General features: G+C 36.1%; 1 protein-coding gene across 3 annotated transcripts in view; it reads left to right on the forward strand.

Moving 5' to 3' along the window:
* NUP205 (nucleoporin 205) overlaps positions 1 to 17,666 on the forward strand; it is a 94,623-nt gene that overhangs the window by 56,574 nt on the left and 20,383 nt on the right. For 2 of the 3 annotated variants that reach the window (XR_011648865.1, XM_004470452.4), the window contains exons 31-35: positions 4,656 to 4,804; positions 5,264 to 5,455; positions 6,697 to 6,818; positions 9,242 to 9,380; positions 11,105 to 11,231. Coding sequence is in view for 1 of the 3 variants with exons in the window: in XM_004470452.4 (XP_004470509.1) it covers positions 4,656 to 4,804; positions 5,264 to 5,455; positions 6,697 to 6,818; positions 9,242 to 9,380; positions 11,105 to 11,231 (729 nt within the window). In the remaining 2 variants the exon portion in view is untranslated. Of the gene's footprint in view, positions 1 to 4,655; positions 4,805 to 5,263; positions 5,456 to 6,696; positions 6,819 to 9,241; positions 9,381 to 11,104; positions 11,232 to 11,984; positions 12,055 to 17,666 lie in introns of all 3 variants that reach the window. The other variant, XR_011648866.1, reaches the window with a different exon arrangement.

Genomic DNA, 17,666 nt, shown 5'->3' on the forward strand with positions numbered 1-17,666 from the left:
AGACCAGCATAGGAATACTCTGCACCATACCATGGCTATTTTGCCTTTTGTTAAAAACTTGTCAGAAGCTCCTTCAGATAATGCACTTTCTTTCTACCCATCTCCTTTAAGAATGTTTATTTCTACTCAAAATCTTAAATGCCTCAGTGTGTGTAAGGCACAAATTCTTTTATATTACCTTTTAATGGCTATATATTATTCCATAGTACTTAGCAGGCAACAATAGTCAAATGGTGGAATGTAGTACCCACTTAACAGAAATGCAATATACTACTTAAATAATGTATGCAAATATTTAAAGTATACCCACTTAAATAATGTATACAAATATTTTAAAGGGAAAGCAGCAGAGTAGTTCAGAAAAGGTTTAAAAAAATGTGAGTTCTTTTTAGAGAAGAGGTAATGGAGATTTTTTCCCCCCTCTCCAGTCACATCTCTCATATTTTCCTCTCTTTTCATGTATCTAAATTGATTTTTGTTCTTACATTGCAGTTAGTTGAATTGGCACATATCACCACTTTATCACTTGGTGGAGTTCTACAGCAGGCTTATCCAAAGAAGTTCATTATCAGGACTAGACAAAACAATGTGACCATAAAAACAAATTTTCCTTTGTTTTTAATTTTATAATAATTTCATTCCTTGGTTGGTTTTTAAATTTTTTTCTCAACCATAATTGGTGTTTATTTTTTACTTATTTTAAATAGCAAAATGCTCTGTTTCCTAGTGTTTTTTCAATTTCAAATTAGAATTTATTAATTAAATTTAAGAAATGCTTATTGAACAATATTTTTGTGCCAGCTGTTACTTAATTCTGTTTTGTTTTAAAACAAATAATTGAATTCCATTGTTTATATTTCCACGTTTCTTTTATTCTTTAAATAACCATACACACTGAACACAGGGCAGTCATTTTCCCTCTTTTGTTTAAAAGGAATCTGACTTACAGAAACTAAATAACTTTATTTGTGGCAGATCTGAGAATTAGAATCTTAGTTTTCTCAACTTCCAGCAGAAAATTGGTTTTCTCTCCTGACCTAGCTATAAGCCTCCCTAATTAAGAACCACTGGTGAAATTAAAATGCAACATTGCTTATACATATATATTCCCTGGGAGTTGGTTGATAGGAGCTGACATTATGAATATTTTTGCTGTCTTTGTCTGTTTTTTACTCTTTTCTACCAGCAACCGCTGGGAACAAATAAGGATAAATTTGACCAAAGCCTGATTGTTTAATATGAACCACAGTTAGTGTATTCTTAACGTAAATGTTTATAAAGCCAACCTATTAAGTTATGCTAATCATTTGGTACAAAGGATGTAGTGTGATCCTCCTTGGTTTTATTTTCATGAGGCTAACCCTGTTAAAGTGCTTTTGTAATCTCAATAAAATGGATTATATTGTAGCTAAAACAGATTATTAACTTTATATTTTCTGGGGGCTTATCAGTCAACATTTAATTTATATTTAATTGATAGAGCTATATGGAAGATGCCAATTTGAATACTTAATTTTAAAATTGTTTGAGTTGTTAACAATTTCCAGGATCTTTTATTTTTAGTTTTTTTCATATGTTCTATTTTCTTTCAAATTGGCTTTTTTTTCCTTAAACGAATTTGACAAGTTAGTGGTATTCAGCAGTATCCTTTAATTTTTTTTTTTTAAGATTTATTTTATTTATTTATTTATACCCTGCCCACCCCACCCCTTGTGGCTTGTTTTTGCTGTCTGTTCTCTGTGTCCATTCGCCATGCATTTTTTTTTTCTGTGTCTGCTTGGCTCCCTTTGTTGTGTCATCTTGTTGCATCAGCTCTCCGTGGGTGCAGGCCAGCTTGCCTTCACAAGAAGGCCCTGGGACGTAAACCCAGGGCCTTCCATATGGTAGATGGCAGCCCAACTGATTGAGCCACAGCAGCTTCCCAGTATCCTTTAGTTTTGATTACAAACAAGAATAATTAAGTTTTTGCTCTGTTCATAATTCCTTGGGCTATTAATGACTTTTGAGCAAGACTATTCTTGTTCTTTATTTATGAAACCATAATACCCAATTACCTCTCTAAGTAGAATTAATAAAAGGATTAGAATAGACCATTTATTGCCATTATTAAGTTTTTGTTTACTACATGACAGAGGAATACTACTTTGGGATTTTAAAGATTTATTTTTTATTTATTTCTCTCCCTTTTTCTGCCCTCCCAGTTGCCTGTTCTCTGTGTCCACTCGCTATGTGTTTTTCTGTGTCCGCTTGCATTTTTTGCTAGCAGCACCGGGAATCTGTGTCATCCTGCTACGTCAGCTCTCTGTGGGTACGGTGCCACTCTTGGGAGGCTGCATTTTTTTTTTTGCGTGGGGCGGCTCTCCTTATGGGGCGCACTCTTTGCTTGTGGAGCTCCCCTATGCGGTGGTTACCCCTGCATGGCAGGGCACTCCTTGTGCGCATCAGCAGTGCGCATGGGCCAGTTCACCACACAGGTCAGGAGGCCCTAGGTTTGAACCCTGGACCTCCCATGTGGTAGGCGGATGCTCTATCAGTTCAGCCAAATCTGCTTCCCTCTGTGGGATTTTCAGTTTTTGTCTGTGAGTCTGTGTAACCTGGCTACAGCTGTGTGTATTTGTGGACATTTTGCTTGATGAGAATTTTGATACACATTCTTTACTTATTTTGTTTCTAAACAACTTTAGTCCAGTCCTAAAACCTCAGAACTTCACTAAAACTTAATAATTAGATTTTTTAAATTAAAAAGTCCCTTTACCTTTTATTTCAAAATAAATATTAATCATAGGAAATGATAAAATAAACAAAAGGGAGGGAAAAAAATCACACATCCTATACCTCTAAGATAACAATGACAACATTTTTGTTATAGCTATCTTTTTGTACTGATTTATACCCTCTTTTTTCATTTTCATTTAATATTTTATGAACTTTATAACATATAATAACATTTTTAATGGCTGTATAGATGGTCACAGCTGTCCCATAATTTATTTAGTCTGCTTTCAGACATTTAGGTTATTTCCAGTTTTTCACAATACAAATGGTTATCAATAATAATACGGTGATTATTTCATTTGTTTTAGGAAGCAAAAAACATTAATGGGGTAGACCAAAGAATTAAAAGATGTTGGACTTGCTTTCATAAAGTTTACACTCTAGTGGGCATGACAATATAAGTATTTATTAAAAAAATAAGTGTTAAATTGGATATAGACCAGCATGCTGGCAAGAGAGGGTTTTAGTCCAGGGAGTGACATGACTGAGAAACAAAAATCTCATATCCTCCTTTGATACTCTTTTGGAAATTAAAAATAAGTATGACTAGGATGCTAAGTGAAATAGCCAGATACAAAAGGTAAAATACTGTATGATTCCACTTATACAAAATATCAAGAATAAGCAAATTCATAGAGACAAAGTAGTTTTGGAGGTTATTGGGGCATTAGGGGAGGGCGCTGGGGAATTATTATTTAATGGATAGAGAGTTTCTGTTTGGGGTGATGAAAAAGTTTTAGTAATGGACAACGGTGATGACAGCAGAACCGTATGAATGTACTTAATATCACTGGATTGTACACTTAAAAATGATTAAAATGGGAAATTCTGTTATATATATGTTACCACAATAAAAGTAAAAATAATTATGACTGAAATCAAAGCAGTGGTACACTTATTGCTTTTGTTTACTGTAATGTATTTATGAAACTTTTCTAAAAGATTTACATGAAATTTATGTAAACTGTGTAATTATATCTTTAATTACCGTTGTACATTTAAATTTTTATAATGGGTGTACTTTTTAATTTGTAATAAGTATTTCAATTTAAGAAAACAATAAAAATACCTGTTTTTTGGAGGTATAGATTTTTGTCAACTTTGTATCAGATGCAGTCAAACCAAAGTCTCATTAAGATAAAAACAGAGTGATTAGCAGTATAAATACAGAGTATTGGTTGTTTTGGAGCTTTATAATTCATTTTGATTTTTTTTTTAAAGATTTATTTACTTACTTAATTTATTTTTTTGTATTTATCTCCTCCTTCCCCCAGATGGCTCTCTCATCTGTTTGCTCATTGTTTGCTTGCCTTCTCCAGGAGGCACTGGTAACTGAACCCGGGACCTCCCACATGGGTGGCGAGTGCCCAGTGGCCTGAGCCAAATCTGCTTCCTGCAGGCTGGGGCATCTGCTGGCTTGTGGCATCTGCTGGCTTGTGGCATCTGCTCATTTAGGTGCCTGCTAGTTGAGGTGGGGTGCAGGCATCTCGCTAGTTGCAGCGGGTGTGGGCATCTCCTTGTCTTCTTTAGGAGGCACTAGGACCCAAATCTGGGACCTCCCATGTGGTAGGTGGGTGCCCAACTAGTTTAGCCATATCTGCTTCCCTCATTTTGATTTTTTTAAAATAATAGTTCATCCTTTCATAATACTCTTGTTATTTTAGTATACATATATGAAATATGTACATTTTGTTCAAGTTAACCTGCCCAGACTCATGGATCACTTAAAGCCTATATATATATATATATATATATATATATATATATATATATATAGTAATGGAAGGATATTTTTGTTGTGTATGAACTGTAATCATTCATTTGCCATGGGAATTTTTAATTGAAATGCTTTAATTTTTTTCTATTTTAATAAATTTTAGCCAAGAAAACCATGTGGGAAAGGCTGACAGCCCCAGAAGATGTATTTAGTAAATTACAGCGAGAAAACATAGCCATAATTGAGAGTTATGGGGCTGCCCTCATGGAAGTGGTCTGTCGAGATGCTTGTGATGGTCATGAAATTGGAAGGGTAAAGAAACTTTTGTTTAGTAGTAATAGATATTTTGACTTATAAAAATATCACCTGAATTCACTTTTAAAATGTGTGTTACATGTTGATAATTATTTTTGGCAATATATTATGATTAATTTATTATTTGGAACTTCTGTTTTGTTTACTTACATGTTTTTAGTTCTGTTCAGAGTCTTAATTCAGAATTTTCCCATAGAATTATCTTTTTGTTAATTATAAAGTTAGGCTTATACTGAATAGAAACAACAGAAAGCTGCTGAATAAAGATAATAAATTGAGATTTTTGATACACAGTTTTCAACTTCTCAAAAAGCAAAACAAAAAAGACTGTTTTATCGTAAGCCAAGATCTCCTTAAAAGAAAAATTACAAATGTTTCCAGATAAAGGCAGTTCTATGGTTGATTTTGGTAGCTATCTACATGAACTTTTTGGACTTTGATTTATTCTTCCTTCAGATGCTGGCACTGGCTCTACTTGACCGGATTGTCTCTGTGGATAAGCAGCAGCAGTGGCTTCTGTATCTTTCTAACAGTGGCTATTTGAAGGTGCTTGTGGACAGCTTGGTAGAAGATGACCGTACTTTACAGAGCTTACTAACCCCACAACCTCCCCTTTTAAAAGCTCTTTATACCTATGAATCCAAAATGGTAAGCCCTTATAGATATTTACAGTTAGATCAATAGGGCATTTCCCCCTTGGATTTACATATGTATAAAGAAAATTAATGTGGCGTACATTTCAAATATTTTTTATCATATAAACTAATAATTTCTAAGGAGTTTTAAATTGAGGGATGTATATGCTAGAAATGTATATTTTAAGTATGCAAAAGTTGGGTTGAAATGATCTTGAGGGGGAATCGGACTTGGCCCAGTGGTTAGGGCGTCCGTCTACCACATGGGAGGTCCGTGGTTCAAACCCCGGGCCTCCTTGACCCGTGTGGAGCTGGCCCATGCGCAGTGCTGATGCGCGCAAGGAGTGCCGCACCACGTAGGGGTGTCCCCCGCATAGGGGAGCCCCACGCGCAAGGAGTGCGCCCCGTAAGGAGAGCCGCCCAGCGCGAAAGAAAGTGCAGCCTGCGCGGGAATGGTGCCTCCCACACTTCCCATGCCGCTGACAACAACAGAAGCAGACAAAGAAACAAGACGCAGCAAATAGACACAGAGAAGAGACAACCGGGGGAGGGGGGAGATTAAATAAATAAATAAATATTTAAAAAAAAAAAAAAGAAATGATCTTGAAAGGGTTAGTTGAACAGTGGAGCTGCTGCTTACTCACTTAGGTTGCTTATGGTGGCAATATGACACCAATGCTCTGTGAGGAAAGCAGTGAGCAAAATTGTCACCACACAATAAAATTCATTAGTTTTGTATATTACAATATAGCTGCTTTAAACACAATATTTTCAATACAGTATATAATCCATCATTTCCTCCAAATCTGTTTTAAATTCTCTGGTTAAAAGTATCACAAATGTCACAGTCACAGAAGCACTAGAGTCTTGATTTCTTCATTGGCTCTTTTTATCCTCCTTTATTCATTTTTTCAGGAAGTTATACAGACATGGTACTTGATACTAGAGATATGGGTGTGAAAAAAATAGACCAACTCCCTGCCCTCCATAAACCCATATAGTAACAGAGACTGACAGTTTAACTGAGTCCTTAATTCATGCAAGGCACTATATACAGCTACTTTAGATATGCCTGCTATTTAATCATCATAAAAACCCCATGAGAAAGGTGGTATAATATGTCCTGTCTTAGCTCAAATTTGATCTTCAATGATGATTTAAAGATTGGAAATGTGCCATGATAGAGTTTCATTTTTATATGAGGTCCTTGGTTGTGATTGCAGTACTGAAGATTTTCTGTTTATAACTTCCTAGGCATTTCTCACAAGAGTGGCTAAGATACAGCAGGGTGCTTTAGAGCTGCTGAGGTCTGGGGTGATTGTGAGACTAGCACAATGCCAAGTATATGACATGCGCCCAGAAATGGACCCTCAGAGGTAAGTGTCCATAAAGACTGATTTTGTTTAATCCTAGTAAAGGATTACTAAGGACCAAAGAAATTGCAAACATAATTGCCCATTGGTTTATAATTCTGTTTGAACAGTACTCTTTCATCTTGATTTTAAAAAGTAATATACCACTGTTTTTTACTAATGAGTAGATGTTGCTTTAGGGTAAAAGAGGGTAGGAACATAATGCTTTCCACTTTAGAGTAGAAATACAAGGGAGAAATAGAGAAATTTTGTCAGTAAATATATCTTCCCGTCCTTATTTTGTTTAGTAAAAAGACATGTGCTCAGCTAAAGTGGTATTCTAAAGTATTTTAGTGAAATTATTGTTGTGTATTTACTATTCCTAATAACTTGGATAAGGATTTCAGAGTTTATATTGTTTTATCATTTTAATATATTACCAACTGCTTGCTAATTTAAAAGCTTTAAGTGAAATTCTTTTCAAGTTTTTAAGCATTTTTCTCAGTTCAATTTGAATAATCTATATTTCTTTCTATTGTTACATGGCTACAGCTGTGTTTGACAGCATTACTCTCCTAGTAATAAATAAAACTTGGTCTTATTTAGTAATTTTCTTCAGACCATCCATTGCCAAACTGAATATTGTGAGTTGTTCAGGCTTAACTATGGAACTTTTTTACCACCAGGAAAAAATTTTCATATTGCTTTCTTAAAAAGCTTTAGAGGGTTGAATTATATTCCTCAGTTCATGGTGTATTTTTATCTCTCCTCTGTGCAAAGTGTTTCTCTTATTTAGTCCCTTTTATTTCCATATTCTGCTTCTGTTCCTGTCTCTTCAACAGGTAACCATTCTATTGTGTATGATATATAAATTGACAAAGATTTAAATATAAGCACTTAGGACAGAACAGTTTGTTAATAGCTTCTTTTTTTTTTAAGATTATTTATTTTACTTCACTTTTTAAAAAAAGATTTATTTATTTATTTAATTTACCCCCCTCCCGCGGGGGTCTGTTTTCTGTGTCTATTTGCTGCGTCTTGTTTCTTTGTCCGCTTCTGTTGTCCTCAGCGGCACGGGGAGTGTGGGCGGCGCCATTCCTGGGCGGGCTGCACTTTTCTTTCGCGCTGGGCGGCTCTCCTTACGGGTGCACTCCTTGCGCGTGGGGCTCCCCTACGCGGGGGACACCCCTGAGTGGCACGGCACTCCTTGCGCGCATCAGCGCTGTGCATGAGCCAGCTCCACACGGGTCAAGGAGGCCCGGGGTTTGAACCGCGGACCTCCCATGTGGTAGACGGATGCCCTAACCACTGGGCCAAGTCCGTTTCCCTATTTTACTTCACTTTATTCCCGCTCCCCTTGTTTGTGCTAGCTGTCTGCTTTCAGCAATCTGTGGTGTGTCGTCAGTTATCCGCAGCAGTGCGGGTCAGCTTGCCTTCATTAGGAGGCCGCAGGGGAAGCGGACTTGGCTCAACTGATAGAGCATCTTCCTACCATATGGGAGGTCCAGGGTTCAAACCCAGGGCCTCCTGACCCATGTGGTGAGCTGGCCCACATGCAGTGCTGATGTGTGCAAGGAGTGCTATGCCACGCAGGGGTGCCCCCGCGCAGGGGAACCCCACACACAAGGAGTATGCCCCCGCAAGGAGAGCTGCCCTGCGTGAAAAAAGCACAGCCTGTCCAGGAGTGGCGCCGCACCCACAGAGAGCTGATGCAGCAAGATGAGGCAATAAAAAGAGACACAAATTCTGGGTGCCACTGACAAGAATGCAGGTGGACACAGAAGAACACACAGCAATTGAACACAAAGAGCAGACAATGTTGTGGGGGTGGGAAGGGGAGAGATTATTTCTTTATAAATCTTTGGGAAAAAAAAAAAGAGGCCCCAGGAATCGAACCCAGGGTCTCCCTTATGGTAAGCGACAGCCCAATTACCTCAGCCACATCCACCTCCCTATTAATAGCTTCTTAATAAAACATTCTGAGGCATAATCCTAAAGGTTAAATGATTGCACAACAACTAACTTCAACTTTTTTTTTAATCTTAATTTTTAATGGATAGTTTAGTTTCCTTGTGGGCTAAGGTATAGGAAAGGGAAATTTGGGGAATATAACTTTTCACCTATGTCTTACCCAGTCTCTATGGCCCAAGAAAACATTTAGAGTAAATAAGTTTCTTTAGGAAGTTTCAAGCATTGACTTTTCAAATTATGCAGATATTCTTTAATAGCATTTATCAAAATTTGTAAATCCAGATGAACTAACCTACTATTTTAGGCAAAATCTTTACACCAATAATGTATGTATTGGCTGCAGTGTACTCATTAATAGCTTCACATCTTAATCAACTGGCTGTGATTTTTTTGCCATGTAGATGGTAATGAACTTTTAGAGAATATCTTCAGTCTTGGACTGTTTCTTTTTCTTTTTCGGAATGAAATGAATTAAGAATGTTTGGCATGAGAGATCCCCCAGTATTCATCCCTACTCCAGTGGATCGATACCGTCAGATTCTCCTTCCAGCTCTCCAGTTGTGCCAGGTCATCCTCACATCCAGTATGGCTCAGCACTTGCAGGCAGCAGGACAGGTAATAGGAATTCTTAGTTTAGAGATTGTCTAGTGCAGAATCCTCATTTTTCAAATGCAGAAACTTTTAAGTGAATTTACCTTGATCGTACTGTGTGTACAGCAGAGCTGGATACAGAACACCAGTGGTACAAAAATCCATTGTACTTTGCTCTAAACTACATTGGTCCATTTTTGTATTCTTGTTTGAATGAAATGCTGTAGTAGTTAATAGAATAGTGAGATGGAAAGCAGAATTCTGAATTTGTTTTTCTGTAAGGAAGCAGCTATTGTGGTAGTATTGTGGAACTCAGATCTCTTTTTTTAAAAAAGAAGTTCCTCAGGTGATTCTGCTACAGTGAGTACAAGACTAGTATTAGAGAACCAATGCCTTACATCGCAATGACTTCTAAAATTTAATTCAACCAGTATTTATTGAGAGTCTTTATGCTATGCTATGGCTTGCAGAAAATGCAAAAGGTGGATATAATGCCTTATTTATATATGATATTTAGAGAATGAAATAATTTAAGTGAATTTTTTGGTAACAAAAGATTTTTTCCTTTAAACACCAGAAATTAGCTTTATTTTCATCATTTTTCACTGAACCTTTAAAATATATAATTCTTCGCTTTTTTATACTGATAATACAATATATAATTTAGCCTTTTGCTGATTGTTAATCTCCAATCATCTATTGTATTGTTTTATCATTCTGTGGTGCTGTCAGTAACTATGTCTCAAAACATTTTATGGTAATTTTGTGTGCTTTCCCTGCTATCAGTACTCAAGCTTCTCTCACAGAGATAGAATGCAGTGGTTTCTATGCTGTCTTATTTTATACTGCATAGTTATTGGTGCCTTTGAGTCGTTTCTTTAAAACTCAAAGACTTTTCTTATTTTCTACTTTATTGAGATTTAGATTATTTAGTACAAGTAAGACATTGTGATATAAGACATTGGTTCTCTAATACTAGTCTTGTACTCACTGTAGCAGAATCACCTGAGGAACTTCTTTTTTAAAAAAAGAGATCTGAGTTCCACATAGAGATATTATGGGTTGAGATCAGGAATCTGTTTTAAAGAAATGAAATGGGGCACAGTGCCCAAGTGATACAGATATTTGGGTTGATTTGCCATAGTCTTTGCTTTCACATCATTTATAATCTAGTTGAGATGTTTATCTGTGAAAATAATTAGAGAATCCTTTATGTCAGTAAACTATAGAATGCCAAGATGGAAGGGGCAGAATTTGGAGGTCAAGATTTAGATCTCTTTTATTTTTAACCATATTAAAAGGAAAATTGGACAAAAGCTTTTATGTGTTGTCTCTATGCCATGCTAGTTAGTCTTGAATTTGATAGATCATTTTTATAGCCATTCATTTTAAATTCTTTTTCTAGTTCCATTTGGACAAACAATTAAAGAAGTTATATTGAGGTCAAATATTAGTTTTCATACAGTAGCTCCAAGTTAAATGTTAATACTCTTCTACAACAGCCTCTAAATGTATTAATTTGAAATAATCCTATCTTTAGCAGCTTTGTGAGTTTTAGTTAACTGTTTGCTTTTTGGAGAAATTCAGCTATGTAAATAGTGCAGGAGATAATTGCTTATGTCTTATTCTTCTTCCTTATATTGAATCACTGCAACATTATTAAGAAGATAAATTATACATTTATAATAGAATTTTCTACTCTGTTCCACCTTTGATTTGTCTATTTCTCCTCTTTTTTCATGACTTAGGTGTTACAGTTTCTCATTTCACATTCTGATACGATACAAGCAATTCTGCGCTGTCAGGATGTTAGCGCTGGGTCTTTGCAGGAATTGGCTCTGCTGACAGGAATTATCAGTAAAGCAGCACTTCCTGGTGAGTTAAATATGTTGAATGGACTTGAAAAATTTTTTTAAATTTCTAAATTTTTAATTTTTTTAAAGATAGTTAGATTATATAATTGTCACATAAACAATATGGGGGATTCCCATTTGCTCGCTTCCCACACCTCCCACATTTTCCTACATTAACAATATCCTTCATTACTGAAGTACATTCATTGCAATTGATAAACACATTTGGAGCATTGCCACTAAACTATGTTGAGACTTTTAATAGTTCTTTACAATATGGCGTATACTTAATAAAATGAGATTTTATTATTTTGTGGGTGTATATGACATATACTAATCTAAGAGATATTGACAGCTTGCTGAATTCAAGATAAATGTTTCTTCACTCCAAGAATACAAGAGATATTAGTCTTTAAAAGAGCACTATGGTTAAGACGAAAAGATTTTGAAAGCTATTAAGATGTTTTGGTCATTTTAAAAATTTGATCCTTTTACTATTATAAATTTAAACAGAATCTTTTAACTCTACTTACTCTCAGTATAACTCTCTACAAATTGGAGGATGCCCGTAAGAATTTGCAAGTTTGTTGGCTCATCCTCTTTTTTTCTGTACTGCTTCTGAGGGGTGGGATGTAGGGGTCATGAGCTGAACCATACTGCTCACTCCACCAGAGTTTTCTTTCTCTCTCTTTTTTTCTTTGCCACCACTATTCTTCAGTATTTATCACATAAATTGGCCCCTTTCCTTGTTTGGTGAATTTTGTTCATTTTGTAGGTTGATGACAGAAGGGACAATCTATGATACTACTTCTTTCTGCCATGTTAACCCTGAAGACCTGAGTTAGGTATTTCTTTTATGAGAATTTACCTTTTATCAAATCTTCTGGCAAGGTGGTTATATTGATAAAGTCTCCTTGATTAACTTTATTATTATTATTATTCACCAGTATTTACTGAGTGCTTACTATGTGCCAGAAACTATGTACAAGGCGTTGGGGAACCGAAGATACAAAACAAAATTCCTGCCTCCAGAAAGCTCATCCTTTACTAGAAGAGACAAACAATTGAAAAAATACTTAGAGATAATGGAGAAGTATCATAATAGAGGCAATTTTTAGCACCTAACAACTATATTTTGCTGATAGCAGCATTTGGCCCTCCCAGTATGTTAATGTTGCATTCAGAAAAGAACAGTTTATTTTAACATGCTCATGAGAAATTCAAACCAAACGGATGAGCAGTTAAAAGTAACCTGACAGTGATTACTGCTCTCCAAAAGGAACCAGTCATCAATTTACAGTTTATTTTTCTAGAAATATATATGTATATATACACACACTATACTTGTATAAAATTTTCCCTCCACCTAAATGAAATCATACCATATACATATACTTCTTTTGCATTAAATCTTTTCTCATCACTACGTGTAGTCCTACCTCATTTTTTTTTAAAGCAAATCAATTTTATTGATACATATTAATAAAGCATACAGTTCATCCAAGGTGTCCAATCAGTGTTATTTGGTATAATCACATAGTTGTGCATTCATCACTTCACTCATTTTTAGATCATTTCAGTAATCATTAGCGAAAAGTAGACAAGAAAATTCTTCACCTCTGAATCTCTCTATACTTCCACTGAAGTTCATAGCTTCTATTTCTGGCTGTTTTGCACAATTGTTTATTTATTAAGCAGATTTATTGAGAAATATTCACATACCATATGATCCATTCAAAGTGTACAATCAGTGGCTTTTAGCATAATCACAATGCTGTGCATTAATCACCACAGAATATTTTAGAACCATTTCATTACTCCATAAAGGAAAATGTCCACATACCTTAGCAGTCTTTATCTAGCCCCACATAACCACCAATCTAATTCCATTTTTATAAATTGATTTATATTTACATTTTATATAAGTCATTCAACATGTAGTACTTTGTGTCTGGTTTCTTTCACTTAGCATAATGTGTTTCTTTTGTCTGATATTAACATCTTATAGTATTAACATACATTTGTTCAGCTTCAAAGAAAAACGATCTTATATATATATGCATTTTTACCCATATTCATATTTCACGTGTGGTTTTACTGTGCTATACAGTTCCATGTAACAATTTTTATCTTTCCTTTTAGTAATTTACATGACCTTAGACTTTCTCTTTAAACCACTTTCATACCCACATAATAGTGCTGCTAGTTACAAACATGTTAGACTTTCACCTATTCCATTGATTTCCAAAGATTAACACAATCTTTTTACCATTTCTGTACATGTTAACTCTCTGCGTTCTACTAACATCATTCTATTTTCAGGTGATCCACATTCAAGTTATTAACGCCATGATATTGCACAATATATTTAGTTCACAGTAGCACAATCATATAGTATTTGTCCTTTTGTGTCTGACTTGCTTCACGCAACATAATACATCCAGGTTTATCCATGTTGTCATATGCTTTACAACTTCATTTCTTTGTATAGCTGCATAATATTCCATTGTGTGAATACGACACATTGTTTATAATTCCTCAGTTGAGGGACATCTGGGTTGTTTCTTTCTTTTGGCGATCATGAATAAAGCCATTATGTACATTGATGAACAGATGTCTGTTCGTATCACTGCTCTCAATTCACCTGGGTATATAGCCAGAAGTGGTATTGACGGCTCATGTGGCAAATCTATATTCAACTTCTTTAGGAACTGCGAAACAGTCCTCCACGTGACTGTACCATTCTACATTACCACCAATAGTGAATAAGCATTCCTATCTTTCCACATCCTCTCCAACACTTGTAGTTCTCTGTCTTTTTAATGGTGGATGTTCTGATAGGTGTGAAATGGTATCACATTGTTTTGGTTTGCGTTTGTCTAATTGCTAGTGATTTTGAACATTTTCTTTTTTTTTTTTTGCCATTTATATTTCTTTGGACAAATGTCTATTCAAGACTTTTGCCCATTTTTTAATCAGATCTTTGTTCTTTTATTGTTGAATTGTAGCATCTCTTTATATATCATGGATCGTAGACCTTTATCTGACATGTGATTTCCAAATATTTTGCCCCATTGAGTTGGCTGCCTTTTCACCCTTTTGACAAAGTCCTGTGAGATGCAAAGTGTTTAATTTTGAGGAGGTCCCATTTATCTATTTTTTTTCTTTTGTTGAGCAGGCTTTGGTCTTTAAAAGGTTTCTCTACATTTTCTTCTAGTGTTTTTTATGGTCCTGGTTTTTACATTGATCCACATTGAGTTGGTTCTTGTATAGGGAGTGAGAGGGGATCCTATTTCATTCTTTTGCTTATGAGTTTTCCAAGCACCATTTGTTGAAGAGACTGTTTTGTCCTGTTAATAGATTTGGTAGGTTTGTCAAAAACCAGTTGGCCCAGAGGTGAGGTTTTTTGTTTTGTTTTGTTTTGTTTAATTTTAAAGATTTATTTATTTATTTATTTCTCTCCCCTTCCCGGCCCCCCCCCACTCATCTACTGTCTGTATTTTCGCTGTGTGTTCTTCTATGTCCGCTTGTATTCTTCTCAGTGGCACCAGGAATCTGTGTCTCTTTTTTGTTGTGTCTTCTTGCTGCGTCAGCTCTGTGTGTGTGCGACGCCATGCCTGGGCGGGCTGCACTTTTTTTGCACTGGGTTGCTCTCCTTATGGGCACACTCCTTGCGCGTGGGGCTCCCCTGCATGGCACAGCAGTCCTTGCGTGCATCAGCACTGCTTGTGGGCCAGCTCATCACACGGGTCAGGAGGCCCTGGGTTTGAACCCTGGACCTCCCATGTGGTAGGCGGGCGCTCTATCCTTTGAGCCATATCCGCTTCCCAAGAGGTGAGGTTTTATTTCTAGACTCTCAGTTCTATTCCACTGGTTGATGTGTCTGTTTTTATGCCAGTACCATGCTTGTTTGACCACTGTAGCTTTGTAATATGTTTCAAGGCCAGGCAGTGCAATTTCTCCCACATCAGACTTCTTTTTTAGAATGCTTTTGGCTATTTGGGTGTACTTTCCCTTCCAAATGAATTTGGAAATTGCCTTTTCTATTCTGTAAAGTAGGCTGTTGGAATTTTCATTGGTATTACATTGAACTATAATAAATTTTGGTAGGATTGCATCTTCACAATATTTAATCTTCTAATCCATTAACATGGAATGTCTTTCCATTTTTTAGGTCTTCATTGATTTCTTTTTAGCCACGTTTTATAGTTTTCTGCATATAGGTCCTGTATTTCTTTGGTTAAATTGATTCCTAGGTATTTGAGTCTTTTCCTTGCTATTAAAAGGAAATAATTTCCCTGATTTCCTCCTCAGATTGTTCATTTCTAGTGTACAGAAACATTACAGATTTTTGTATATTGAGCTCGTATTCTGCCATTTTGCTGAATTCATTAGCTCAAGCAGCTTTGTCATATGTCTATGACATATGTCTATGACAAAGTTCTGTTACAGCTAGAACTTCTAGTACAATGCTGAATAACATTGGTGACCGTGGGTATCCTTGCTCTGTTCCTGATCTTACAGGAAGAGCTTTCAACCTTTCCCCATTAGTACAATGTTGGCTGTGAGATTTTCATATATGCCTTTTATCGTAATGAGGAGTTTTCCTTCTGTTTCTGTCTTTTGAAGTGTTTTTATCAAGACAGGATGCTGGATTTTTTCGAATGCCTTTTTGTGCTTTGATCAAGATTATCGTGTGATGTTTTTTCTTCAATTTTTAAATGTGGTATATTACATTGATTCATTTTCTTAGGTTGAACCAGGCTTGCATACCATGAATAAATCCCACTTAGTCATAATGTATAAGTTTTTTGATATGCTGTTGGATTCTATTTGTAAGAATTTTCTTTAGAATTTTGAATCTATGTTCACTAGAGAGATTAGTCTATAATTTTCTTGTGTCTTTATCTGGCTTTGGTATTAGGGTAATGTTGGCTTCATAAAATGTATTGGGTAATTTTCCCTCCTTTTCAGTTGTTTGGAAGAGTTTAAGCAGGATTGGTGTTAATTCTTTTCCAAATGCTTGGTAGAATTCATCTGTGAAGCCATCTGGTCCTGGACTTTTCTTTGTTGGGTTATTTTTGATGACAGATTTCAATCTCTTTAAATGTGATTGGTTTGTTAAGTTCTTGTATTTTTTTGTAGCATTAGTGTAGGTTGTTTGTGCATTTCTAGGAATTTGTACATTTCATGTAGGTTGTCTAATTTGTTGGCATATAGTTTCTCATAATATCCCCTTAGGCTTCTTTTTTTTCTGTGGGATCAGTTGAAACTTCACCCTTTTCATTTCTGATTTTACTTATTTGTATCTTCTTTCTTTTTTTCTTTGATGGTCTAGCTATGGTTTTGTAAATTTTATTGCTCTTATCAAAGAACCAGTTTTTGGCTTTGTGGATTTTCTCTATTTTTTGTTCTCAATTTTACTTATTTCTACTCTAATCTTTATTCTTTCCTTTTGCTTTCTTTGGGAATGGTTTAGCTATTTTTCTAGTTTCTCCAGATTCAGTTAGAGATTTGATTTTACCTCTTCTTTTTTTATAGAAGTGTTAGGGTCTAAAAAGTTCCCTCTCAAGTCTGCCTTTGCTTTATCCTGTAAGTTTTTTATGACTAAGTGGGATTTATTCATGGAATGCAGTACTGGGGCTGGGGATTGAACTCTGGACCTCGTATGTGGGAAGCTGGTGCTCAACCAGTGAGCCACATGGGCTCCCCTGAGTTGTTTTTTTTTCATATGTTTGCTTGTTATTTTGTTTTTATGTTTTTAGAAGGCACTGGAAACGAACCCCAGACCTCATATGTGGGTAGCTGGCGTTCAACCAGTGGGCCACATAGGCTCCCCTAAGTTTTTCCATTTGTTTTGCTTGTTTGCTTTTTGTTTTTTCAGAAGGCACCTGGGACCTCCTATGTGTTAGGTGGGTGCTTAGCCACGAGCCATATTCACTGTCTGGATCCCATAAGTTTTTTTTTTTTAAGATTTATTTTATTTATTAATTTTCCCCACCCCCCTGTTGTTTTTCACTTGCTGTGTCTATTTTTCTTCCTTGTTTCTCTAGGAGGCACTGGGAGCCAAACCTGGGGCCTCTGATGTGGGAGGGAGGTGCCCAATCACTTGAGCCACTGCCATTCCCTGCTTTGCTGTGTCTCTCATTATATTTTTCCTCCCTGCATCTCTTGTTGCATCGTCTTGTTGTGTCAGCTTGCCATGCCTGCCTATCGCGACAGCTCGTTATCCTCTTTAGGAGGCACTGGGAACCTCTGTTCCCTGTGTTATTGTATCTCTCATTATGTTTTTTCTTCTTGTATCTCTTGTTGTGTCAGCTTACCATGCCTGCCCATCATGCCAGTTCACTGTCTTCTTTAGCAGGCACTGGGATCTGAACCAGTGACCTCCCGTGTGGTAGGTGGAAGCCTAGTCCCCTGAGCCACATCTGCTTCCCCCATAAGTTTTTATTTTTTT

Source organism: Dasypus novemcinctus, chromosome 5, assembly GCF_030445035.2.
Source record: "Dasypus novemcinctus isolate mDasNov1 chromosome 5, mDasNov1.1.hap2, whole genome shotgun sequence".
NCBI classification, from domain to species: domain Eukaryota; kingdom Metazoa; phylum Chordata; class Mammalia; order Cingulata; family Dasypodidae; genus Dasypus; species Dasypus novemcinctus.